This window comes from Quercus suber, unplaced genomic scaffold (genome assembly GCF_002906115.3).
Source record: "Quercus suber isolate HL8 unplaced genomic scaffold, Cork oak 2.0 scaffold_647, whole genome shotgun sequence".
NCBI classification, from domain to species: domain Eukaryota; kingdom Viridiplantae; phylum Streptophyta; class Magnoliopsida; order Fagales; family Fagaceae; genus Quercus; species Quercus suber.
The window spans coordinates 379,944-406,673 of record NW_027070088.1 but is presented as its reverse complement, the minus strand read 5'-3'; the positions used below and the strand labels follow the sequence as shown (position 1 = coordinate 406,673).

Sequence of the window (26,730 nt, the reverse complement as noted above, 5' to 3'; positions counted from 1 at the left end):
AAAAAAAAAAAAAAAAAAAAAAAAATTATATACTAGCTTCTGGGCACGTGTTTCTGCACGTGCTTAGAGGCTCTTCTATTTTTTTGGGTAAAGATTAATAATTTAGATCTATTTCTATAATTTAGAAATATTTCTTTTCAAACAAATAAAAATAATAAACTTTAGAGATAAACAATAACCGTAATTTCTTTTTTGAACGTGAAAGAAAAAAAAAATCTTAAATTTAAGGAATTCTCTTTTTTAATTCAAAATGAAATTTATTATTTGACATTCATGACCCTATTTCTAAATGAAGTTACCTTTCATTAATGAGGATATTTTTGAACCACAAAAAATTTTAATTAGTTAAAAGGGAGAATCTTCTTTACACACACACTCTTCTATTTTTTCTTTTTTTGGTAAAAATTAATAATTTGTATCTATTATAATTTGGAAATATATATTTTTATTTTTCAAACAAATAAAAATCATAAACTTTATTGATAAGATAAACGTGTGGGGAAAGAATGCTAAATTTCTAGAGTTCTCTTGGTTTTTTATTTTTTAAATTGGGCGTGTTTTACTTTTATTTGAATGAAAATTGAATAAAAAATGCTAAATTTTAGGGAATAAGAAGATGAATGTGAAGGGGAAAAAAATATTAAATTTTAGAAGTTCTCTTTTTAAATTCAAAATAAAATTTGTTATTTGACATTTATGATCTTATTTCTAAGAAAAGTTACCATTCATTAATGAAAGTATTTTTGAACTACATAAAAGTCTAGTTGAAAGAGGTGAATCGTTTTATATGTAGTGTATCTATAATTTCATTATTTGAAAGCTAACACGCCATAATTTAGAAAATACAAAAAATTTACCAAAATATAAAATAAAAGATAGGTTCCTTTTAACATTGCCATTCTGTGAAAGGCTGAAACTTGAAAGCTAGCATATCATAATTAGGATGGTGAGGGGTCAAGAGCTTCACATTTAATATACTGGTTTTTAGTCAAACAAGGCAAGGGTTCCCTAATTCGCTAGTATATCTCTTTTCATTTTGGTGTGAGGATTTGATGCTTCTCTCCTTACCTATCTTTCATTATTTTAGAAATATACTAAATATTTTTAACCAAGCTATTGATCCCTTTCCCTACCAAGGCTCATAGCTCGGTTGGTAACCTTACCTCTTTTTAATAGTAAGTTCAATACCTAAAGATGAAAGTCTCTTAAAGATTTATCCATATTAAAAATAAATAAATAAAATCCCTTTCTCTTACCATGCGCATTCATTAGGTTAATTATGTTAATATGGAGTTTATTCAACTATTAGTCCATTAAAAATATGGTGCCCTAACATCATTCTCATCACGTAAACTTAGGCCATACTGTTCCATTTTTAAAATGACTAAATCCGATTTTTTTTATGTGGGCCCAAAATCGAATCCTTGCCAAATTTTAGAAACTAAAAATATAATTTATAAAAAAAATAAAAAACACACACACACACAACAAAAAAATAAATATATAAAGGAAAGGAATTATGAGTGGAAACATAGGGAGAGTGTGAACTTTGAAGGTATCAAAGTCTTTGTCTTGTTCTAGACCACTCCCCGCCCGAGTTGGACCCTTTTCATTTCCCCACCTCTTTATATATATGATATATCTCCCTCCACTAGTCATCACACTCTTACTTTTATCATCAAAGTCCTCTATACACTTGGGATCCAAACCAATCAACCCAACTTGAAAAAGAGAGAAAAAGAGAGAGGAGATAATGGTGGGTTCCTTTTCGTTGCTCTCTCTCTCCATCTTTCTTTCTCTTTCTATCTCTGCATGTTAATGGTTTCCTTAATTGGAAATCACAACTAATATTGCTTTATTTTTGTTTAACTCCTCTAGAGTTTTTATGTACAGGAAGAAGAGCACCAGTTCAGCAAATGGGAAGGCTATGTGAACTGGAGGAACAAACCAGCTCTCAGAGGCAACCATGGTCGCATGCTTGCTGCTTCTTTTGTATTGGGTTAGTGCAAAAAAGTTCTCATCACCCACAAGCTGATCTTTCTTTTTAAAAGTTACCACCTGATTCATGTTTTTCAATTCACAAGAAAATATCTTAAGTGGGTGTGTGTGTGTGTCTATTTGTCTGGAAAAGGTACTCCCTATATATATATATATATTTGTATATATATTGCTAAAAGAAAAAAAAATCATTTGGTTTTGCTTGTAGTGGTGGAGATATTGGAGAACCTGGCATATTTAGCAAACGCAAGCAACTTGGTACTGTATCTATCAGAGTACATGCACTTCTCTCCTTCCAAATCAGCCAACAATGTCACAAATTTCATGGGGACAGCTTTCCTTTTGGCTCTCCTTGGGGGCTTCCTATCTGATGCCTTTTTCACTACTTATCACATCTACTTAATAAGTGCAGTCATTGAACTCCTGGTAAGTTAATACTCTTTTCAGTCCCTCCTCTTTCACACACTCATATTTTTTAGCCATAAAAATTCTATTTCTGTTAATTATCTAGTGAACTAGTTTGGATTTTCCTAAAGATTAGACTTGTTTTTTTTTTCCCCTTTAATTTTTTTTTTTTGGGGTAAAGGGTTTGTACTTCAATCTTGTTATTTTGAAAATTAAAAAGAGAAAAAAAGAAAAGAAAAAAAGAAAAAGAAAACCTAAATAGATTTATACAGGAAAAGGCTGCTGAGACTTTCTTAATGGGAATCTAAAGTAAACGTGGCTAGCATTAAGCAATTATTATGAGCCAGAATCAGTCACCTGTAAAGTGGGTTGCATGATTGCATCAAATGCAACAAATCAAAATCGCGAAATTGAAAAGTATTTATTTTAATGACCTCTTATTCCAACTCCATTTCTTGTTGCTTCTGCTCCATTTGGTGACATTGTGAGAGAAAAGGACTTGCATGAATTTTGAATGTCATTGGAGCTCAAAGCATACAATTCTGGGGTTGTAATAAAGGTACTCCAACTTGGATTTTAGGAACATTACTTGGGCACTCTCATTGGTGAGAGTAGTAAATGGATGCACTCAATTTTCTGCAAATTAAATTGCCAATTAATTCACCTGTCTATAAATTTTCCTTTTCTTTTTGGTTTGAAACAAGTTAGAATTTTTTGAAAGAAAAATACTTTTGTAGGGCTTGTCTAACTTTGTATTTCATAATTCATATCCCATGTTTTTTGTTTTTTTCCACACCCTCTTCCCCTTTTTTTACCAAGATTCTCAACTTTGATTTTTTGTACCACAATAACTTTGAAAACAAAAACTAATAACATGACCTCAACTAATAATTTTTAGATTGTAGAATGGAAGATTAATTAGAAATTAGAAACTACTACACGCCTTGTAAGTTGTAACTCAATTGTCTGATTTTTCTTATTGGGAGAACATGGGTTTAAAAAACCGCCTTATTATTGGTAGAAACAATAAATTTGAAAGGTGACGTAAGAGAATATAGGCAGAAATTATTTAATGTTTTTTCTAGTTTGGTGGTACGAAACAAAGAAAGTTGACATGATTTCTAGCTTAATTAAAACATTTGACATGTTCTTTGAACATTGATATATTATGTTCCATTAACCAAAAAAATACAAAGTTATCATTTGTTGAAGGATTTTCCCGTGAGGAAATCGATTAAGTCATCAAGAGCAAATTCTAATTAAGTTGAAGAAAACTTTCTAGTCGTACCAAACTTATCATTTTAGCTAGGCACACAAAAACACAACCATATTTAGAACATCTCGGTCCCACACATACTCCTCATGCAACGTATATCCAATCACAGTAAGTGTCTCATGGTCCCATATTTATTTCTGTTTTGCTAATACATAGAGAAACTTCACTTTCTCAATTTCAGCTCCAAGGCCACATCTACCCAACTATATTGTCCTTAGCTTTAAAATCTTGTCACCTAACCCCAAAAAAAAAAAAAAGTATAAGAAGAGTGTCAAAAATATTGTCTCTACTACCTTATACAAATGAACCCTCCTAAAGGACAGTAGTTGTGTCCAGTGCTGTAATGCAATGAACACAATGAGATCCAAAAGGATTTAACTTACTTTTAGTACTTTTTTAATTGGATATGTCATTTTGTTTTAAATGTACAATAATAAGTAATAGTGAGTTTTAATCACCATAGTTTATTTAGTTAGTGGATAATGTGGCCATCTCTCATTAAGACAAAATAAGATTCATTTTTAAAATATATTAAAGGTAAGCTCCAAGTCTTAACGTGTACCGCAATGATACATTAGACATAAGCTTAACCCATATTAAAACTCACCCGACACATGTCATATATTTTTGAGCCACGTGGTACCCCTCACACTATCTGATCTTTGCAGCTAGGGTGTTAGGATACACGTGTACAATTATCATCCTTATATAAGATATGGTAATTTTGGTATACAGTGACAAAACAATAAAGTGCATGCAGCTGTGGCACTGATCCATATAGAAATTTCATTCCATATGGATTATGGTTTTAATGGATCACGTTTATAAGTATAACGATCTATATATAGATGATCCATATATGGCATGGACCACATATATAGTCTCCATCTTGATAGAGCAGAATTCAAGTCCATGAAAGTAGGCCCATACCTCAATCCCACTCAAGACCCAACAACATTTCAACAGTGACATCTCATTGCCTAATACGACAAATGTGTCACTGTCTTTGCAATACAGTCCAGGAGTTCCTGTGGGGTCAACACGTGGCCTATGAACCAAGCTCTGTGGGGCCAACCAACTAGTTTGGTCCTACGTTTAAGAAATTATCTTATAATCGGATCCGTAAAACTATTCTCTTACCTCATGTGATATTCGTATGCACGTTTTTGCCCCTAAATTAAAAAGTTAATTTATTTTTATTATTATTTATGAGTCTTTTTATACTTTTTAATATTATTTATAAATCTCATTATACTATTTCAGCTATTTTTTATTTTTAACTACCGCACTTTTAGAGTCTGTTTGAATACAACTTATTATTATTGAAAGTTATTGAAAATTGATTGTTGCTGAAAATACTATAGTAAAATAATTTTTAAATATATAAATAGTACCGAGGGATTCATTTTAAATATTTTTAATGTGTGAACAGTGTATGAACAGTGTCGCATTGTTCATGCACGGTAAAAATTGTCTCCCACTGTCGTCAAATCCGGGCAAAAAAAAAAGAAAAAAAAAAAGGAGAAAACGCAACTCACAAAACGCGCCGTAGGTATCAGTGCTATCCAAACCAAGCCTTAGTAAAAAGTTTTCAGTTTCAACAAAATATGTTTCACATGTTACCAGAGAATAGCCTAATCTCGCGTAGCAATTCCATGAAATATCTCATATTTTTAAGCTACCTAGCAAAGGGCTTGATTGATCTTAATTTGTTGCAAAGTAAAGTGTTTTTATTTTTTTGAGTAACAGTTGCAAAGTGAGGTTTATAGTTCAACCCATGGTATTCCAATGATGGTCATACTCGCCTTCTAGACATTTTTTTGTTTTATTCTGCTTTTGTGTGTGTCTCTCTCTTTTAATTTAAACACCTAAATTAGGAATATTGGCAGCGCACAAACATAATGTTTAGTGGGAAAAGGATTACTCAGAAAACAAAAACAAAAGCAAAAACAAAAATGGTGGGAAAAGGGTCATTTTCTTCTTTTTCTATGGGCCCAAGGAAAGTGGTCTCTTTATAGAAACCTTGTTTTGTTGTAGTCCTTTTGTCTAAAATATGGGCCACGATTGTACAGGATAATATGTCGTACAAATATTTCGGCCAGTCACAAACCATTGTCTCACTAAGGTGGGCTACCTTTCTAGGTTGGCAGTGACGGGGCAATTTTCCTGGCTTTAAGTTTAGGATAAGGGCCCAAAAAAAATGATGGATTTGATCAAATGTATCCAACTAAATGACCCTTAGTACGTGGTGGATAGGATAAGGGCCCAGTAGGTTCTTCTTAAAAAAAAAAAACTTAGCACGTGGTGGATAGGATAAAGTTTAGATTTAGGATCATTCGTGGAATCTACTTATTATACTGAAACTGAAAACGTTTTGTTAAAAGTATTGTAAATAAAGGTAAAAGTTAGGTGAAATAGTATAGGACCCATGAATAGTACCAAAAAGTGCAATGAAACCCATGAATAATAGCAAAAATAAACTAAATAGAAAAAAAAGTTGCCAAATATTAATCTATCCAAACGCAACATTAAAAAGTCCAACTAAATGTATAAACACAAAAATTTGCAAAACGTATTTACTGTCAAAGAGTATACTATAAAAATTAAAAAAATACAGATTTAATTAGTAGAATTAATAAATATAAAGTTGAATTAGAGAATTTATAGAAAATAACTTAACAATAAGTTCTAATTAGTTTTTTCTTTAGATACAAATTCTAATTAGTTTAAATTTTAAACTTAGTTTAACACTATTTGTAATTCCTAAATTAAATTGAAATATATTTATTAGAATGATAAGCTACTAAACTTTATGAACTGTTTACATTATATATTGTTCCTAATGATGCAACTACTCAAACAGGGTTTGAGTGTACTCTTTTTGCAAGCTCGGTCATCTTCACTAATGCCACCAGCATGTGACCCAACCAACCTCAATAATCCTTGCCAGGAAGTTTATGGTGCAAAAGCTGCAATGTTGTTTATAGGCCTCTATCTTGTGGCCCTTGGTGTTGGAGGGATAAAGGGATCACTACCATCACATGGGGCTGAGCAATTTGATGAAAGCACCCCTCAAGGAAGGAAGCAAAGATCAACCTTCTTCAACTACTTTGTTTTTTGTCTCTCATGTGGTGGCCTTATTGCAGTAACATTTGTGGTATGGATTGAAGACAATGAAGGGTGGCAATGGGGTTTTGGATTCTCTACCATTAGCATATTCTTATCAATACCAATCTTCCTCGCCGGTTCAGCCTTTTATAGGAACAAAATACCTTCTGGAAGTCCACTTACAACCATCTTCAAGGTAAGTTGCCTTTGGCACAATATGGATAGCTCTAGTTTGGTGTGCATAAATTATGAAGGCTAAGCTGATTTCCAATTTTTTTATCACCCACCACAATGAACCACATCATGGAATAGGCCTTGTCCTGCTTCACTAATTAAAGCAAGAGTACTTTGATGAACCACTTAACTTTGCCTACAACACTACTAAGAGTGGCAAGCTTGCAAATGTGTTCTGCAAACCAAAGAAACAACTTCCAGGACAATCCCATAAATAGTCTTCAATGATATTCTAACCTTATAAACCAATCAAGAATGCTCAATTTTGCTCATTCAGACCATTTAAGGACTTCCCAATTGACTATGCATTTGAATGAGTTTGATAGCAAAGTTTAGCTTCATCCTTCCATGTAAATAGACTATGTTTCTTTAATCACAATTTAGCTTCATCCCCCCATGTAAACTGACTAAGTTTCTTTTATGATTAAAAAGGTTTTGGTTGCTGCCACACTCAATTGTTGCACGAGCAAAAGCCTAAGCAATGTTGTTGCAGGCATGACCACAAACCCTTCTTCTCCAACTCCAAATGGCAAGGAATCAGAAGAGAATGCCAAAACAAAGGAGTCCAGTCAAAATGCAACAGAAAGTCTCAAATTCCTAAATAATGCAGTGGTAAACAAACCAGTCCACAACGAACTAGAATGCACGGTGCAGCAAGTAGAAGATGTCAAAATTGTGCTAAAAGTACTTCCAATATTTGCTTGCACAATTATGCTCAACTGTTGCCTAGCTCAGTTGTCCACATTTTCTGTCCAACAAGCTGCTACAATGAACACCAAGCTTGGTTCCTTAAAAGTCCCACCAGCTTCACTTCCTATTTTCCCAGTAACATTCATCATGATCCTTGCACCACTTTACGACCATTTCATCATCCCATTTGCTCGCAAAGCAACTAAATCCGAAATGGGAATCACTCATCTCCAACGGATTGGAATTGGTCTGGTACTTTCAATTATAGCCATGGCAATAGCAGCTCTTGTTGAGATAAAGCGGAAGAGAGTGGCTACCAACTCAGGAATGCTTGACTCTGAGAATCCATTGCCCATCACATTCTTTTGGATTGCTTTCCAATACTTGTTCCTTGGTTCAGCAGATCTTTTCACCCTGGCTGGTTTGTTGGAATTTTTCTTTACAGAGGCACCTGCAAGCATGAGATCCTTGGCTACATCTCTTTCTTGGGCCTCTTTGGCCATGGGGTACTACCTTAGCACAATCATTGTTTCAATAGTTAACAATGTCACTAGTTACTCCAAACACAAGCCATGGCTTTCTGGTAGCAACATAAATCATTACCACCTGGATAGATTTTACTGGGTTATGTGTGTGCTCAGTGCATTGAATTTCTTGCACTACCTCTTATGGGCCTGCCAGTATAAATACATAAGATCACAAAAGTAAAACAAAGTTATGGTGACATGTACATGAACACACTGCCTGTTTATGAATACATGGTCAGTTTAACTTTTCAATAAAAAGCAGCCTCTTTGGTAACATATCATATGTGCCCGCCAATGCATATTCCTTACTTGCTATTGCAAAAGATTGAGCAATTCTAAGGTAATTGAATCCTTGCCATTGCATAGAGTGAGATCTGCAGTACTTAGAAGTTGTTATCATTGTTTCTCTATTTCACTGAATTGGGTTGATTTTCATGTACACTAAATTGGGTTGTCTGAGTTCGTGTCATAAGGTGTTTGGTAAAATTCCAGAGCCAGATTTGGTGTGTCAAACAGCTATGGTGAGTGCTTGTTCGAAATGTAGTGACATTGGTTTTGCAAGGGGGCTGTTTGATGTAATGCCTAAGAGGGACCATATTGCATGGAACGCAATGATTGGTGGGTATGCACAATGTGGGCAGCTGAGGGAGGCATTGAGTTTATTCCATTTGATGCAAATGGAGGGTGTGTGGGTGAATGAGGTGCCTATGATTTCGGTTTTATCTGCGTGCACCCACTTAGGTGCATTGGATCAAGGGAGGTGGGCGCATGCTTATATAAAGAGAAACAAGCTAAGGATGACGGTGACACTGGGGACTGCACTGATTGACAAGTATGCGAAATGTGGAAATGTGAATAAGGCCATGGAAGTTTTCTGGGGAATGAAAGAAAAGAATGTGTATACTTGGACTAGTGCCATGGGTGGGCTAGCCATGAATGGATTTGGAAAGAAGTGTCTTAAACTTTTTTCTCTTATGAAACATGATGGCATTCATGCCAATGAGATCACATTTGTTTCGGTTTGAAGTTGTACTATGGCTGGACTAGTCGAGGAAGGTCGTGAGCATTTTGAGTCAATGGGGGAAAGTGTATGGTATTGAGCCTCAGCTAGAGCACTATGGGTGCATGGTTGATTTATATGGTCGAGCTGGCCGCTTAGATGAAGCATTAAACTTCATCAATAACATGCCCTTGAAAGCTCATTTTGGTGCTTGGGGAGCTTTGCTTAATGCTTGTAGAATGTCTAAAATGTTGGAAAAACAAATTGTTTATATCGCGTACAAAACATACGCAAAGGAAAATTTTGCGGATTTACTTCATTCGCAATTGATAACATTTACTATATAAAATTCAGAATACAAGAGCAAAAATTGTGCCTTGGTGTGGTGAATTTCAAAAACAAAGATTAGAAGTATTTGGGAACACTTTTAATCTTCACTTCAATTCCACTAACGCCTAAGAAGTGTGGTCTCTCAATTATTTCTTTGAATGTGTTCAAGGGAGAATTAAATAGTGTCCAACACTCACATATAAACCATTTCATTTCACAATTAGTTTCTCTCAAAATTCTGTATGTTTCTCCCTTTGTATCTAATTGATTATCTAATTGGGCTAGCTTTTTGGGCCATTTCAATTGAACTTAAGTATGTGGCTTGAAGTGGGACCAAAAGGGAACAAATAATACTATAGCTCCAATGGGCCTTGGGCTTTTCTGTCAACTCTTGACAAGTACAAAGTTACCATTAATTATATTTTATACCACTATATAAATATAATTGCACTCTAGGCCTTATTAATAAATTATATCTTAAGACTTTATTATACATGTAACCCCTTCATATAATATTTGTAGTAGTATAAAGTCATGAATGTAGATTGCCACTTTGAAGATTACTACATCTTAATCCTTGAGTACCTAGTTTAATCCTTTAAGTTATTCATCATATATTTACAAAATCCAATTTCATAAATATATACTTATTAACTCCTTACTAAAGTAGTTAGGTCTAACATTCTGAATAACTAAACCCATTAAACTTATCTCAAGGGAATATTTTATATCTCCGTTAAGAGATTATGAATTCCATCTTGAGAATATATATTTCATCAACACTAAATGTAGCTGCCCAACATACTGAAGTTTTGACTGTGACTTTAGATTTCACTCCTAATATATTAAAGTAATTTACACTTTATGATCAGATCCATTATTCTCTCAGGATTAAGATTTGATATATATAAAAGTCGTGTAATTTATTATTCATTTGACAATCATTAGGCGAATAATAAATCTCACAGTGGTCCAGTTCAATATGTCCAGTTCAAAAGTCTCCACTTCCACGATCAAGACAAATCATCTTAATTGATACGTTATAGTTTTCGCAGATGAAATGTTCAATTTCAATTTTATCACCGATTACGAACTAAAATTCTGAGTTTACAAAGAACTTGTGACTTATATCTTCTGTGATTAAATCACATACTATGTATTTCATGGACTATATGATAATGTCCAAATATTCATGTTACTATTATTTTAGATAATAATAAAATAACTTTATTAATAACAACATTAAGTTATACATAGCATCATACTATAAGATTTAAGGGTACTAATCTTAACATAAAAATATGAAACTGGGTGAACTTGCCATAAGAAAGCTGGTGGAGTTGGAGGCCAAGAATCATTGTGCTTATGTTCTTCTGTCAAATATGTATGCTGATAACAAGAACTGGAAGAGATTAGTTCTGTGCGTGAGATTATGAAGGCTAGAGGTTTGACAAAGCTCCCTGGATGTAGTGTTATAGAGGTTGGTGGTGAAGTTCATGAGTTCTTTGTTGGGGATAATTCTTATCCAAGGTATGATGAAATTGAGAGGATGATGGCAGAGATATCAAAGCGATTGAGACTAGTTGGTTATGTAGCTGATACTAACCCTGTACCGTTTGATATAGAAGAGGAAGAAAAAGAGGATGCTTTGTTTAAACATAGTGAGAACGTAGCCATTGCTTTTGGTTTGATCACTTTAAAAGAAGGTGTACCCATTAGGATTGTGAAGAACCTCAGGATTTGTTGGGATTGTCATGAAGTAGCAAAAAAAATATCTGAAACTTTTAATAGAGAGATTAGTGTGAGAGACAGTAATATGTTTCAACATTTTAAAGACGGTGACTGTTCTTGTAAAGGTTATTGGTGAAATAACTGAAATGTACTCTCCCTTCACTTCATTTAGTTAAGGATGATTTTAGTTTACATATTTTGTGACTGACATATCAGCTGTAATTCTTTGTTGTACTTCCTAAAACAAATAAGAAATTTGCAATGCACTTCTTTGTGTGTCTGTCTTAGGGGTCTAATATCTTTTTATGACAGTACCATAAAAAAGATTGTATTTATTATCCAGTGCACAAAATTTCCACTTCTATGGATTTGGAAAAGGTGATTGGTAACCGGTCTTACCTCAAATGTTTTTTTTGTGGGTGACGCTGATTCTCATATTCAATCCCGTGATATGTCGCTTTGACATAATCGAGATTTTTAAAGAGGCAAGTTGGAGATAAGCAGTTAGGGTTTCAGTTTCTGAGAAGTGATTTGATGTAATTGCAATTAAACATTTGACCATTTCCTTATAAATGCATATTTTGTAACCTACGCCTGCATTTTAATTCAAGTCAGATCACGATATTTCTTACCAATACAAAATTCATTTTGGTCTTGTTAGTTAAATTTGCCTTAACCAAGCGAATTGAACCATCTTACTCAAGTACTTTCCTTTACAAATCAGTGGCTCTGCTCAGCTCTTTCATTTGATGATCACAACCAACTAAAAATTGGTTGTTTCTTTCCATTTGCTGTCCTTAAGCTTTTCGGAACATTGAAAAAAGAAACTTGTGTAGGATGTAAGGATAAAAAGAATTTGAAATGCAGAGTTTGAAAAGAAGGAAAGTTTTGAAAAAATAGAGAAAAAAACAGAAGACTAATCAATTAAAATACCGAAAAAGAACGAGGAGTAGTAATAGACAAGGCTGCACAGAGCCATGCTTAAGAGTGCACGCATCAGGCTTTATGTACTAGCATTTCAGTAAAATTTTAACGAAACTCGTGTAAAAGCTAAACCCATTAACCTCAATAGTTTATCCCAAATATTTAAGATCTGCTCTAGCTATAGAGAAGGGCCAGTTTACAACAGGATTTTGTTATTTTATGTATTAATGCTTTTGAATCTAGATGGGATGGACATGTATTATAATTGTAACTACATCTTAATTGTCGAAAGTCTTATGGATCAATTGTATTGCCTTATGCCTACTCTCATTTATTAGAGAAAATAAGGGTTTGAATTTTTCATCGATCAAATTATTAAAAAATAAAAAAAACTGCAACTTAATCTAATGAAATTTCTACTATTAAAAAAAAAAAAATTGTTTCTTTACGTAACAATGAAGTTGAGAGAGCGATTAAATTAGTGAAAAAAGTTAGCCTTTTCTTTAATAATTGATCACTTTAAGCTAAGATAAGATGATTGTTTCAAGATGGATTTTTAGTATTTTGTTCATGGTGACAAGAAATTCGTTTTTAAATGGTTTGATCTATCAGACGCCTTCTCAAATTCGTGTTTTTTTAACACACACGATCTATTAGTTGAAATAATTGTTATTTGTGAGCCAATGATCATGTTATTGATGTTTTTATGCCTCTTGTTTTAACAAGTAAAGAACAATTGTAACTCCATTAATTTTTTGGATAAAAATTGGGTCCAATGCTCTTGTGTATTAAACCTGTTGAGATTTGGATACATGACATTTATTTGACATTCGTCTAAATTCTAATCAGTTCTATGTACAAGAGCGAGTCAGTTAACCCATAGGCCTGTTTGGATGATTTTCCTTTTCATATTAAAGGGTTTTGTTTTATATGTAAATTAGTCATCAACCCGTACAATGCACGGGATAGTTAAATAAAAGGACAATTAACCAACATCACGTTAAGGTAAAAGAATTAATGAGAGACTGATTTGCCCACCAAGAATTTAAAAGAAAAAAAGATTGATATAATAAAATCTAAGAAATTTAGAAATAGAAAATTAGTTTAATAATATGCATATTATAGACATTTTGCTAGTTAGCATTTTAAAAAAAAAGAAACTGTCATAATTAATGTAGGGTCTGATTTGGCAGCCCAAGCCCAAGAAGAATGGGTTACGAGCCCAATGAACCCAAGACAATGAATTTGTAGAGAGTGGGTGAAAGAGCTGGGCTGGTTGCGAATTAAACAGTAATTAGTTATGGTGTTTAAGGATCCATTGACACAAGATCATGCTCATCTTACTTGACAAATGTGTGTCCGAAGAGGTATGTTATTGAATGAAAGATGATTACAACTCTTGGAGCTACAGTCAGATTATCTCTTCCTTCTCTCCCTCTTTTTTTCGATCCCTCTTTATCAGAGACCTCTTCTCCTTATATAGCACCCTCCGCCATCATCTTCATCGTCCACTTGTTCTTCATCTAAGCATCCACTTGAGTGCATGTCCCATCAGGTATTCTCTTTACCCCTGTGAGTGGTAGTAGCTGAGATTATACTGTTCAGGAGTCTTCTCCACATTAATGCGGCCAGAAAAGCAGCTGCAGTGCATTTAATGTGGTGGTGGCAGCTTTTCCTTGAGATATTTTCTCGTCCTTATCATCGCCAGGTATGTCCGAAGCTTATCTTTGTCGTTGGGATTGCCAGAGAGTTCATTCGGACCTTCCATTTGTTGGCTTGGTCAAGACTATTCGTATCCGAGTAGTAGAACCTCTTCGGACAAAAGGTGAGTTCTTCGGATGTTACTCTTCCTACACTTCGGGGTCGGTTGCGTTCAGATAAATTTTACCCCAACTCGTTATTCCTCTTCGGTCGTATAGTACTCCTCAAGACAGGGCCCCCGGCCCAATAGGTATGTCTGGGCTTTTACCCCCCCCCCCCATTTTTTTTTTTTTTTTGTGGACGGATGATAGAATCTTATGACCCTCAATCTGATTCATGGGACCTTCTCACCAATTCTATGTAGGATCCCATTCTTGATAACCATGCCTCTGATTTGCTGGTCATGAACTCCTTCAGAAGCATTGCAAAGCACCCGATAATTTCTCTGATAGACTCAGTTACAACCCTAAAAGAGCTGAAGCAAATCCACTCCCAACTGGTACTTAACAGTCTTCTTAAAGACCCTCACCTGTCAGGCCAATTTATAGCCACCATTGCCCTCAACAACCCTGACAATCTTGATTATTCCAATCAAGTTCTGGACCAATGTGACAACCCAACCCTCTTTGCCTTAAACTCTATGATCAGAGCCCACTCCAAAAGCTCAACCCCTCAAAATAGTTTTCGCTTCTACAAAAAAATTCTTCAATCTAATCACAATCTCTCACCTGATAACTACACCTTTAATTTCTTGGTTCGCACATGTGCTCAGCTTTCAGCACATGGGACGGGTCTGGCAGTACATGGTGCACTAATAAAACATGGGTTTGAACATGACCCACATGTTCAAAGTGGGTTGATTTTCATGTACACTGAATTGGGTTGTCTGAGTTCGTGTCATAAGGTGTTTTGTAAAATTCCAGAGCCAGATTTGGTGTGTCAGACAGCTATGGTGAGTGCTTGTTCGAAATGTGGTGACATTGGTTTTGCAAGGGAGCTGTTTGATGTAATGCCTAGGAGGGACCATATTGCATGGAACGCAATGATTGGTGGGTATGCACAATGTGGGCAGCCGAGGGAGGCATTGAGTTTATTCCATTTGATGCAAATGGAGGGCGTGTGGGTGAATGAGGTGTCTATGGTTTTGGTTTTATCTGCGTGCACCCACTTAGGTGCATTGGATCAAGGGAGGTGGGCGCATGCTTATATAGAGAGAAACAAGCTAAGGATGACGGTGACACTGGGGACTGCATTGATTGACATGTATGCGAAATGTGGAAATGTGAATAAGGCCATGGAAGTTTTTTGGGGAATGAAAGAAAAGAATGTGTATACTTGGACTAGTGCCATGGGTGGGCTAGCCATGAATGGATTTGGAAAGAAATGTCTTGAACTTTTTTCTCTTATGAAACATGATGGCATTCATCCCAATGAGATCACATTTGTTTCAGTTCTTAGAGGTTGTACTGTGGCAGGACTAGTTGAGGAAGGTTGTGAGCATTTTGAGTCAATGGGGAAAGTGTATGGTATTGAGCCTCAGCTGGAGCACTATGGGTGCATGGTTGATTTATATGGTCGAGCTGGCCGCTTAGATGAAGCCTTAAACTTCATCAATAACATGCCCTTGAAACCTCATTCTGGTGCTTGGGGAGCTTTGCTTAGTGCTTGTAGAATGTATAAAAATATGAAACTGGGTGAACTTGCCTCAAGAAAGCTAGTGGAGCTGGAGGCCAAGAATCATTGTGCTTATATTCTTCTGTCAAATATGTATGCTGATAACAAGAACTGGGAAGAGGTTAGTTCTGTGCGTGAGATTATGAAGGCTAGAGGTTTGACAAAGCTCCCTGGATGTAGTGTTATAGAGGTTGGTGGTGAAGTTCATGAGTTCTTTGTTGGGGATAATTCTCATCCAAGGTATGATGAAATTGAGACGATGATGGCAGAGATATCAAAGCGATTGAGACTAGCTGGCTATGTAGCTGACACTAACCCTGTACTGTTTGATATAGAAGAGGAAGAAAAAGAGGATGCTTTGTTTAAACATAGTGAGAAGGTAGCCATTGCTTTTGGTTTGATCACTTTAAAAGAAGGTGTACCCATTAGGATTGTGAAGAACCTCAGGATTTGTTGGGATTGTCATGAAGTAGCAAAAAAATTATCCGAAACTTTTAACAGAGATATTATTGTGAGAGACAGGAATAGGTTTCACCATTTTAAAGACGGTGACTGTTCTTGTAAAGGTTATTGGTGAAATAACTGAAATGTACTCTCCCTTCACTTCATTTAGTTAAGGATGATTTTAGTTTACATATTCTGTGACTGACATATCAGTTGTAATTCTTTGTTGTACTTCCTAAACAAATAAGAAATTTGCAATACACTTCTTTATGTGTCTGTCTTTTGGTCTGTCTTAGGAGTCCAATATCTTTTTATGACGGTAGCATAAAAAAAATTGTATTCACTATGAATTTGGAAAAGGTGATTGGTAACCAGTCTTACCCTTTTTTTTTTTTTTTTTTGGGTGACACTGATTCTCAGATTCAATCTTGTGATATGCCGCTTTGACATAATTGAGATTTTTAAAGAGGCAACTTGGAGATAAGCAGTTAGGCTTCAGTTTCTGAGAAGTGATTTGATGTAATTGCAATCAAAGATTTGACCATTTCCTTATAAATGCATATTTTGTAACCTACTCCTCCATTTTAATTCAAGTCAGATCATACAATATTAATACAAAGTTCATTTTGGTCTTCTTAGTTAAATTTGCCTTGACCAAGCGAATTGAACCATCTTGCTCAAGTACTTTCCTTTGCAAATCAGTGGCTCTGCTCAGTTCTTTCATTTGATGATCACAACCAACAAAAAATTGGTTGATTCTTTCCATTTGCTGTCCTTAAGCTTTTGGAACATTGAAAAAAAAAAAAAAAAAAAAAAAAATTGTATAGGATGTACAAATAAAAAGAATATGAAATGCAGAGTTTGTAAAGAAGGAAAGTTTTGAAAAAATAGAGAAAAAAGAAGAAGACTAATTAGTATCTCCATGACAATTAACAAGCAATTATCAAATTGAAAGCCTTCCCAATTGTTGGGGCGTACCTCCTATGAGGAGGTGGTTTCATCAGCCCAATCAATTAAAATACTGAGAAAGAACGAGGAGTAGTAATGGAGAAGGCTGCACAAAACCATGCTTAAGAGCACTCGCATCCGGCTCTATAAACTAGCATTTCAGTAAAATTTTAACGAAACTCATGTAAAAGCTAAGCCCATTAGCCTCGTTCCAAATATTTAAGCTCTGCTCTAGCTACAGAGAAGGGCCAGTTTACAACAGGATTTTGATATTTTATGTATTAATGCTTTTAAATCTAGATGGAATGAACATGTATTATAATTGTAACTAAATCTTAATCGTCAAAAGCCTTATGGATCAATTGTATTGTCTACTCTCATTTATCAGAGAATATAAGGGTTTGAATTTTTCATTGATCAAATTATTATTTTTTTTAAAAAATGCAACTTAATCTAATGAATTTCTATTATTAAAAAAAAAAAAATGTTTCTTTACGTAACAATGAAGTTGAGAGAGAGATTGAATTAGTGAAAAAAAGTTAGCCTTTTCTTTAATAATCGATCACTTTAAGCTAAGATAAGATGATTGTTTCAAGATGGATTTTTAGTATTTTGTTCATGGCGACAAAATTTGTTTTAAATGGGTCGATCTATTAGACCCCAGATTCGTGGTTTGTAACACACACGATCTATAAGTTGAAATAATTGTTATTTTTGAGCCAATGATCATGTTATTGATGTTTTTATGCCTCTTGTTTTAACTAGTAAAGAACAATTGTAACTCCATTAGGTTTTTTTTTATAAAAGTTGGGTCCAGTGCTCTTGTGTATTAAACCCGTTGAGATATGAATATATGACATTTATTTGACATTCATCTAAATTCTAATTGGTTCAGTGTACAAGAGCGAGTCAGTTAACACATAGGCCTGTTTGGATGATTTTCCTTTTCATATTAAAGGGTTTTGTTTAATATGTAAACTAGTTAGTAACATGTGCAATACATGGGATAATTTAACATAATATGACTTTTTTTTTTCTTAAAAAAAAAATATATGATATTCAACTTCCTCTCAAAAAAGAAGAAGATATTTAACGATTTTAATATAGAATAGAATTTAAATTTCATTAAAAAAAACATATTATAACATTGATATAGAATTAAAGGATCCTTTTATGAAATTCAACAATTAAAAGTATTTAAATATATGATAGAATTTAAATTTTATCAAAAAAAATGTTATAATATAGGTATGTAAAATTGTAAGGTCCAAAAACTTATAAGACACAATATTATTAGGCTAACCAAAAATCAAATGTTTTTAGTTTTATATAGATTTTGATGTGATAATCAAAAATATAGATTTTGATGTCATATTATTATGAACTTTTACTGAATTTTAATATTTATGTTAATTATTTTTTTAATTGACTTTATTTGAAATTAGTCAAATGACACATTAAATTCTTTCAAAAAGAATAAAAAGGAAAATAATTTTGTTGCTTAATAATTCACGTTTTTCCTCAACGTCAACGTGCTCGTCGAAAATTCTTTGGAAAAAGAAAAAAAAAAAAAAAAAAGAGGAAAGAAGAATGAGGCGGGTTCATTCGAAAGCAATTGAAACTGATAACATTTAATGCAACGGTAAGGAACTAAAAAATAAAAATACTTTTGAGAGAATAATTTGACCTCACATTTAGCTAAGATAAGTTAGGATCCCTAGCTCTAATATTATGATAAATTATAATTTATCTTAAAAGTTTAATTTATTTAGAAAAATGCGAACAATGTTCTAACAAGTTAAATTAAAAGGAAATTAATCAATCACCAGCGAGAGTGGTACGTAGGTAGAAAGCCCTCGAAAAGACACATCACTCTGAACTAAGTGCCAAGAGGTTGTGGATTTGAGTATTAGTACTGACTCATACTTCCTAATATGTAGAAATCATGATAGTAGGGTTGAGTAGTGAGTAGTGGCACGCCTTACTATGCGTTGGTAGTTGGTGGTACCTATGCCCTTACCAAAAAGCCCAAGTGACAATGTATTATGACGCGTGATCCATGAAACAATAATATACATGTGAGTCAATTTTTTTCCTCAAAAAAAAAAAAAAAAGGAAATTAACATGTACATTAATCTCCATTAGAAGAAAAACCAGTGTAAAAGCATTTCCAAATATGCTTTGCGTGAGAATTAAGAAGTCTCTGGGAAAAACGTCAAAGAAAGGAGAGGGAAACTATTGCAACTACAATTGAGAGTTGAGACTGCGACTGACAATATTTAATGTATAATGGTAATGATGTTCTTGAAAGAATAGTTAGAGCCGAAATCAAGAAAGACGCCAGTGATATATATGATATTATTCACTGTTGTTATGTGACGTGTGACGATGAGTTCACATCGAAAACCCCATTTTATTATTTAATCCAAAAAAAATTAAAGAGTTGAAGTTTGGACCTCATGTGTTATATTGCTGATATTGTTCTAAACCAAGTCTATCAAAAAATTGTGATCTCAGCAAATCTTGCTTATAGCTAGGAATCTTTGAAGATAAAACTTGATGAAGTTTATTCCTTACAAATTGGGATGCGAATCGTTTTCCATTGCAAAAAACAACACATGTATCAAGTTATCTACTGAGGCGGCTGGTTCTAAAGGTCACATGACTTTAATTAGTGATATCTTCTAGTGGATTGACTTATATTAATAAAAAAAAATAGAAAAGAAAACCGTGTTTCAACAGAAAATCTTTAAAAAAAAAAAAAATATAGACAGAAAATTATATTAATTCTTGAATAGTGAATTCCAAAGAGGAACTTTTAATCTAATAAGGAATATAGTTGAATTTGTCATACTACTTAAACCTTTGTCCCAACTATATAATCAAGCTTAGAAATCTCTATATAATGCCAAAGCTATAGGATGGTTGATTAATTAGTATTAATTAATTACCGTACCTTCTCTACCAATAAAGCAACTAAGTTCTTTTGATCTAGTCAAGTATGGACTTTGGAAGTTGCCTGTGAAATTAAATAATCAAAGTGACGGTAATGTAAAGACAAAACTTAAGTAGTTAAGATATCATACATTAAATTCTTCAATTAAATTTAATTAAAAAATATGTTATTTTTTCTTAGAAACATTTAAATTCAACTATATAATTTATTATTCAATAGAACCACTACATGATTAAATTCAATTGAAGAATTTAAGTTATAAGAACTAAGAAACTATATGAAGCGAGTTTCATCTAACTCAACTAGTTAAATTTTTTGTCGTCAATTAATGGTCTGTTTGGATGTTTAAAAAAGGAGGAGGAGCAGCGTAGAGGAAGGGAGAGTAATCCAATTACCTTGTTTGGAAGTTTTTTAAGGAAGGAGGGGGAGAGGTTTGAGGGGGTTTGGAGGGGTTTCAACTCCCTCTAACCCCTCATTTTTAATTCCCCCAAATTGAAGAGATTTGGGGGCAGAGTAGAGTAAATAAATTATTGTCCAAGTAAATTCCCTAATTTATCATTTCTAAATTAATCATAAACCAATGTTGAAAGTTTATTTTCAAATAGGGGTAAATTTGTCTATTTTAATCATTTCCTCTCCTCTTTATCCTAATTTTTAAAACATTCAAATAAGAGGAATGACTAATTACTCCTTTCCCCCTACTAATTTTAAAAACATCCAAATAAGGTGGAGGGAAACCATTCTCCTCTACTCTCCTCCTTCTCTAAACTTCTAAACAGGCCATAAGAGATTTAGAGATCTAAAATTAAACTCCATTTACACTAAAACTCAATTAGTGTGTAAGAGCTATTATTATAAAGTAGACGTTAGATGTCTGAATTTTACAGTATCAAAAACACAATTATACATAAATTTTGTCGGTAATATAATAGAATTGTTAAGAAAAAGACCAAACCCTCAAAAGATCTACGCGTGTGGGGGTGACAAGTTTGGCTCTGGCGGCAGATGCCTTTACCTTTCATATTTATTAATTTACATGTTCCAACTTCCAACTTTCAAGCCTAAATCCGCGTTTGGTTGGCTTAACTTTTTTCTTTTTCAGGGTCTCTGCACTTTTTGATCAAAATTTGTTTTGTTTTGTTTTGTTTTGGTTTTTTTGTTTTTGTTTATTTATTTTTAATTTTAAGCGTTGGAAAACTTTTTGTTGTGAATTATGATCTTCTTGATCGTTCTTACACGATGACCCAATAGAATCCAATTCCTCTGGCATGAACTTCCACAACTACTTTTTAAACTTTTGTCTAATAGATTCTACAACATGATTACACATGTATTGCTTCCTTAAAACTTTGGTGAAGTTTGGAATTTGAAGTCTTTAACTAATAAATTAAATATCTTTTGCAATGATTATGGTCCCATGATAATAACCCCTCTCCACCTAATCTCCTATTAAAAAAAAAGCATTTTGGAAAAAGCAACCACCTTGACTTAGCGTGCAATTAGATTGGCCGTTTTGCCCAATCTTTGCGTTTAGTGTTTTTTAGTAAGTCTCGTGAATACTGTTTATTTTTCCATCAAACTCAGCAAAATATAAATTTCAATGTATTTTTGGGTCCCATAGGACTATTCACATATTTAAAAATTATTTTGTTATAATGTTTTCAGCAATAAAATTTTAATTTTTAACAAATAAGTAGTATCCAAACACACCCTTAATCTCTTAGACTATAAAAAATTTGACTATCCACTCCACTCATTTGTGTAATGGACACACACGGTGTCCAGTACATTAATGCACCAGATATATTAAGATATGAAAAATTTATCTTTCTATTCCACCCATTTCTTCATTCGCACTAACATTAGAATAAAAAGTCTTCATCACTCTCATCATTGCTTGGATCTCTTAGAATATGAAAATTGGACTGTTCAATAAAAACCGTTTTGTTCATTCACAGGAACATTTAAATAATTTAGTGTCTGTCTGGCAAGTGATTTTTTCTTTTAATTTTTTAGTTTATTTACTTATGTACAATTTTTTGAAGTCTTTATTTTTATTTTTTATAGATAGAATCATTTTTTAACCAATTTTTAGCAACTAAAAAAATAAGATTTGAAAATAAAAAGTCACTTGTATGACTTTTTTCTAGTTTCTAACTTCAGCATGGACCATATTTCTAAACATTCTAAAAAATATTTTTAAATTTTTTATTGTTAAACAAGCTTGTGTGACACCGTAGCATGCAGCTGAAGTTTATGAAAAAAAAATTATTGAAAACTAAGATTGTTTTTATATGATTGATGCCACGCTGAAGTTTTTAATGAGGCAATGTTTTTAATAAATTGTGATTATCAGTATCATTGGTGGAAAATCAAGAATAATGCACGGATTAACAAAACTAAGCATATTTCACTCTTCAAAAAAATGCGAATTAATTTATTAAAAGTCTATGCTTGGAGAGCTAAGCAATGAGGTTTAATAATGTTTAATTTCACTCTTCAAACTAATAATGTTTAATTAAAAAAAATACACTCTTGCACGCCTGTCCCTTTCTATATTTGATTGGTAGTGAGGTAGTCGAGTAGTATTAGAGAATTTTCTTTGTAAGTCCAACATTCCAAGATCCCATAGACAATTGTGCTCGATAATTTATATTCCACCGAAAAACTACCAAAAATGACACAAACATAATAAATTTAGCATTTTATTTTACAATTTGTTGAGGTGACATATTGTGATTAGAAGTACAATATTATTTTCCCACGAGACCAACTTTACATCACTGTTACACACCAATCACAATATATTGCATCAACAATTGTGAATTTTTTTGGGTGATTATTGATTATACTTATTGAAAAACAGCTATACTAGATATTATGAAGAGTGTGATAAAGTGGTTCCTTTCCCAGCCCATGACTAACATGGTAGGAAGTATCATTATAATAAACTTTTTTTTAATAAAAAAGCAGAAATGAAGATACAAAAAATATGAAAAAAAGAAGAAGAAATAAGATATTAATATTTTTCATTATATAAGTATTTGGTTAGAATATGATAGAAAAGTGGAGACATATTTTAAATTTCTATAATATCTTTGTATTGAATTAATTTTCTCTTATTTAATAAATTAGAAATATTAAGTTTTTTAAAATCATTAATGTAAGATATATATTTCATCATTTGTTATTTCAATTTTTGGAAGATTAAAAAATGCTACATCTGAATAGAAAATATTTATCTTTTTTTTAATACCTATTTCTTATATACTTTTCTACTCTCTAAAAAAAGGAGAAAATATATATTTGAGAAAAAAAAAATTATTTATGAAAAAAAAATGAAGAAAGTAAACCTATGGATAAGAGGTCGTACAATGATTTTCCTTCTTAGAGAAGGTAACATGATAATCCACTCTTTCATAAAGCTTATTATTATTTTTTTTTTTTTCACTTTGTACTCTCCTTCCATCCCCCTCCATCCAAACTGGCAATTCGATAAAACCTCATTATTAAAGTTTTGAAAGAAGAGGGTTAGATATGAGATAAGAGATCACACAAGGATTTTCCTTCTCAAAGAAGGCAACATGATTAATATGGAAGAATTATAGCTGGTACCATGAGCTTAACCCGTCAGCTCTTGCTTTGGCTGACGGGTCAGTCACGACGGACGTTATGGGCTAACGTAACGAAAGAAGGCAGCTGACGGGAGCAAGACAAACCGATGGGCTGAAGGATCCAGGTCTAACCGACGGCAGTTCGAAGCTCCTGGGCTACTCAGTGTAGCAAGAAGCTGACGCCAACTTGGCTGAAAGGGAGAATGCAAGCTGACGGTTTCAAGGCCGACGGTTCTATGAAAACCATGACTTGGTCACCACGCATGGAAGTTCGAAGCTCCTGGGCTACTCAGTGTAGCAAGAAGCTGACGCCAACTTGGCTGAAGGGGAGAATGCAAGCTGACGGTTTCAAGGCCGACGGTTCTATGAAAACCATGACTTAGTCACCACGCATGGTAATAGGGAAGTTGCTTGTATTCCACGCCCAGTATCAGAGTCCTATAAGGAAAGGATCCCGCAATCTACGCTAATGAGGAGTCCTACAAGGAAAAGACTTCTGCTCCAAGGAAAAAGGTCAATCCTCGACTACTATAAAAGCCCCAATACCCTCACAAATCAAGGGAGGCATAATTAACCCCTCTCTAGCACTCTAGAGTTGAAAGAAGTTCTAACTTGACCTTCGGAGGGTATTTGGCCGGCACCACACCGGTGCTTTCTGTTAGGTCTTCTCTTTTTTGTTGTGCAGGTGTCATTTTGAGCATACAAGCATCGTGTAACTCACTGGTGAGATTTCCGGCATCATCAATGATAATCCACCCTTTTATAAGGCTTATCATATATATATATATATATTTTCACTTTGTACTTTCCTTCCATCCCCCTCCATCCAATCTGGCAATTCGATAAAACCTCATTGTTAAGGTTTTGAAAGAAGAGGGCTAGATATGAGATGTGACTGAAAAAACTTTTTCCCGACACCAATAAAGATTTAGTTCTAGCATTTTCTCTTGGCCGCTACCTTACCTTTCCTTGACTCCTAAGAATATTTCTAATTTTTACAATGAATCAATGATGTATAGTAATTCTTACAACTTTTTCTTATTTTTTTATTTTTTATTTTTTTTTGGGTTACAGATTCCTGCAAACATGAAATGAGCCATTTAAACTTTTTTGAGAGGTGAATGAAAAGCGAGTAGTAGCATTTTTTGCTGATTGTGTCCAAGCAAGTTGAATGGCATCTACTTTCTTAATAAAAAAGAAAAGTACACTATCAAAAGCCTTTTTTTTTAATCGAAAGTTTATTATTATGGTTAAGCTTACGTGATTTGAAAAAAATATCCTCATCGCGCCTTTTTCGAAATAATCAGTTAATCACTATTAAGTGTAGCACATACTTTTTGGAAGGAGTGAAGGCTTTTCCGGTTTCTAGAAGGAAATTCAATGCCTGCAATGTTAATACCACATAAACTTATATAATTTTTGTCATAACTCGCTAAATAATGAGTAATGAGTGATAAAGAAAAAGTAGTGGATCCATCTTCACGGCCCATAACTTGCCAGTTATCACGTGATGAGTTGTGGTAAAAGTTTTATAAGTTTACGTGTTCCTATAATTTTTCAAATTTAACACTTCAATTTGCAATTTTTTTTTCTCTCCTTATAATAATATAATAAAGTTTGAAGGAAGAAAAAAGTTTAGATTCAAATATGTTTGGAGTTATTTTCTTTTCAGCAGCTAGCGCTATGAGCACAACTTTTTTACAATAATTTTATAACAAAGTCTAGTTGTTATTTTCTTTCCAGTAGCTAGCGCTACGAGCACAACTTTTTTACAATAATTTTATAACAAAGTCTAGTTGTTATTTTCTTTCCAGCAGCTAGCGCTACGAGCACAACTTTTTTACAATAATTTTATAACAAAGTCTAGTTGCTAAGTTTCTACTAGTTTCATTTACATCCATCACGGACATCACTTTTTTAACTTATCATTCATAACTTATTATCACATTTGAGTTTTGTTGTAAACTTGTAAAATTTTTGTGTCCATAATTTTATTCTTCTCCTCCAAGCTACTATGTAGTGATTGAAGAAATCGTATGTGTATAGTTTTACTTGCATTATTTTTAATAAATTATATGATTTGCTTAAATAATACACATAAATAATCTTAAAAATCCTTACGTAGTAGATTTGAGGAGATTTCTCTAAACTTAGGAGCTAATTTTTGTCCATCGAAAGAAATCTATATATGTATATGATATACAAACATATAAGCAGAACAAACAATCCGATTTTGTGCCAATATAAGAAAATTTCACATGATGTAATCTTTTGTCAAGTATCCCATCAATTTAAAAAAAAAAAATATATATATATATATATGTAACTAATTTAAAAATATTTCAAGTCCTAAAACTACTATAGCCTATTATATTTAACAACTCTTAAAACAACGCCAAATGAAATGTATTGAAAACTAAGATTTTTTATTCCATTGATTCATCGTAGAAGTTTCTGATGTCATGATGTCATCCTATATCATATTTTCGATAAATTGTTGATCTTCATTATCATTGGTACAAAGCTAATCATGCTTCACTCTTCAAAGAAATGCAAATTAATTTCTCCAAGGTCAATGGTTCAATGCCTTTTTATATTTATTTATTTATTTATTATATATTTTTTAATTGGTTGAGAAAACCAATGGTTCAATGCTTGAAGAGCTAAGCAATGAGATTTAATTTAAAAAAAAAAAAAAACACACACTCACACACATACAGTCTTGCACGTTTGTCCTTCATTGTGGATTTGTGATAATCTCTTAAAGACCAGAATCTCATCGGCCGATCTTATAAAAATTGTTGTGCATTTTAGCATAAAAATTTATTTTATATATATATATATATATATAATATTTTACATATTCACATTTTTAAAACACCTCACATCACATCAGATTATCTATTTTATATTACATTTTATGAAAATGTCAATTTTCTTGTTTTTTTTTTTTTTTTTTTTTTTTAATTTATAATTTTTTCTCTTTATTCACACACAACAATCACCATCTATAATATTCATTCACTCTTGAGATATGTAAAGAAAAAAAAAAAGCAAAATGAATAGTGTTAATGTAAATTTAAAATGTTACTGTAACGATCATGTACTTTTACACAACTTTACATGATCTGATATGGGTGAATTTTGAGTTGGGTTAGCTAAAATGTGGT

At 33.1% G+C, this 26,730-nt stretch overlaps 2 protein-coding genes and 1 pseudogene across 2 annotated transcripts; all 3 read left to right on the top strand.

The window, feature by feature from the left end:
* Window positions 1-1,562: 1,562 nt before the first annotated feature.
* LOC111988075 (protein NRT1/ PTR FAMILY 4.6) lies at window positions 1,563-8,514 on the top strand. Its single transcript, XM_024019833.2, has 5 exons — window positions 1,563-1,756; window positions 1,894-1,999; window positions 2,207-2,424; window positions 6,543-6,983; window positions 7,454-8,514. The coding sequence occupies exons 1-5, from the start codon at window positions 1,754-1,756 to the stop codon at window positions 8,417-8,419; spliced, it is 1,734 nt and encodes a 577-aa protein (XP_023875601.2). The 5' UTR covers window positions 1,563-1,753; the 3' UTR covers window positions 8,420-8,514.
* Window positions 8,515-8,657: 143 nt separating this feature from the next.
* Window positions 8,658-11,556, top strand: LOC111988072 (putative pentatricopeptide repeat-containing protein At5g40405; annotated as a pseudogene).
* Window positions 11,557-14,222: 2,666 nt separating this feature from the next.
* LOC112000693 (putative pentatricopeptide repeat-containing protein At5g40405) lies at window positions 14,223-16,312 on the top strand. The gene has a single exon (XM_065765668.1). It carries the CDS (start codon window positions 14,328-14,330, stop codon window positions 16,173-16,175), a length of 1,848 nt encoding a protein of 615 aa, XP_065621740.1. The 5' UTR covers window positions 14,223-14,327; the 3' UTR covers window positions 16,176-16,312.
* The last annotated feature ends 10,418 nt before the right edge of the window (window positions 16,313-26,730 follow it).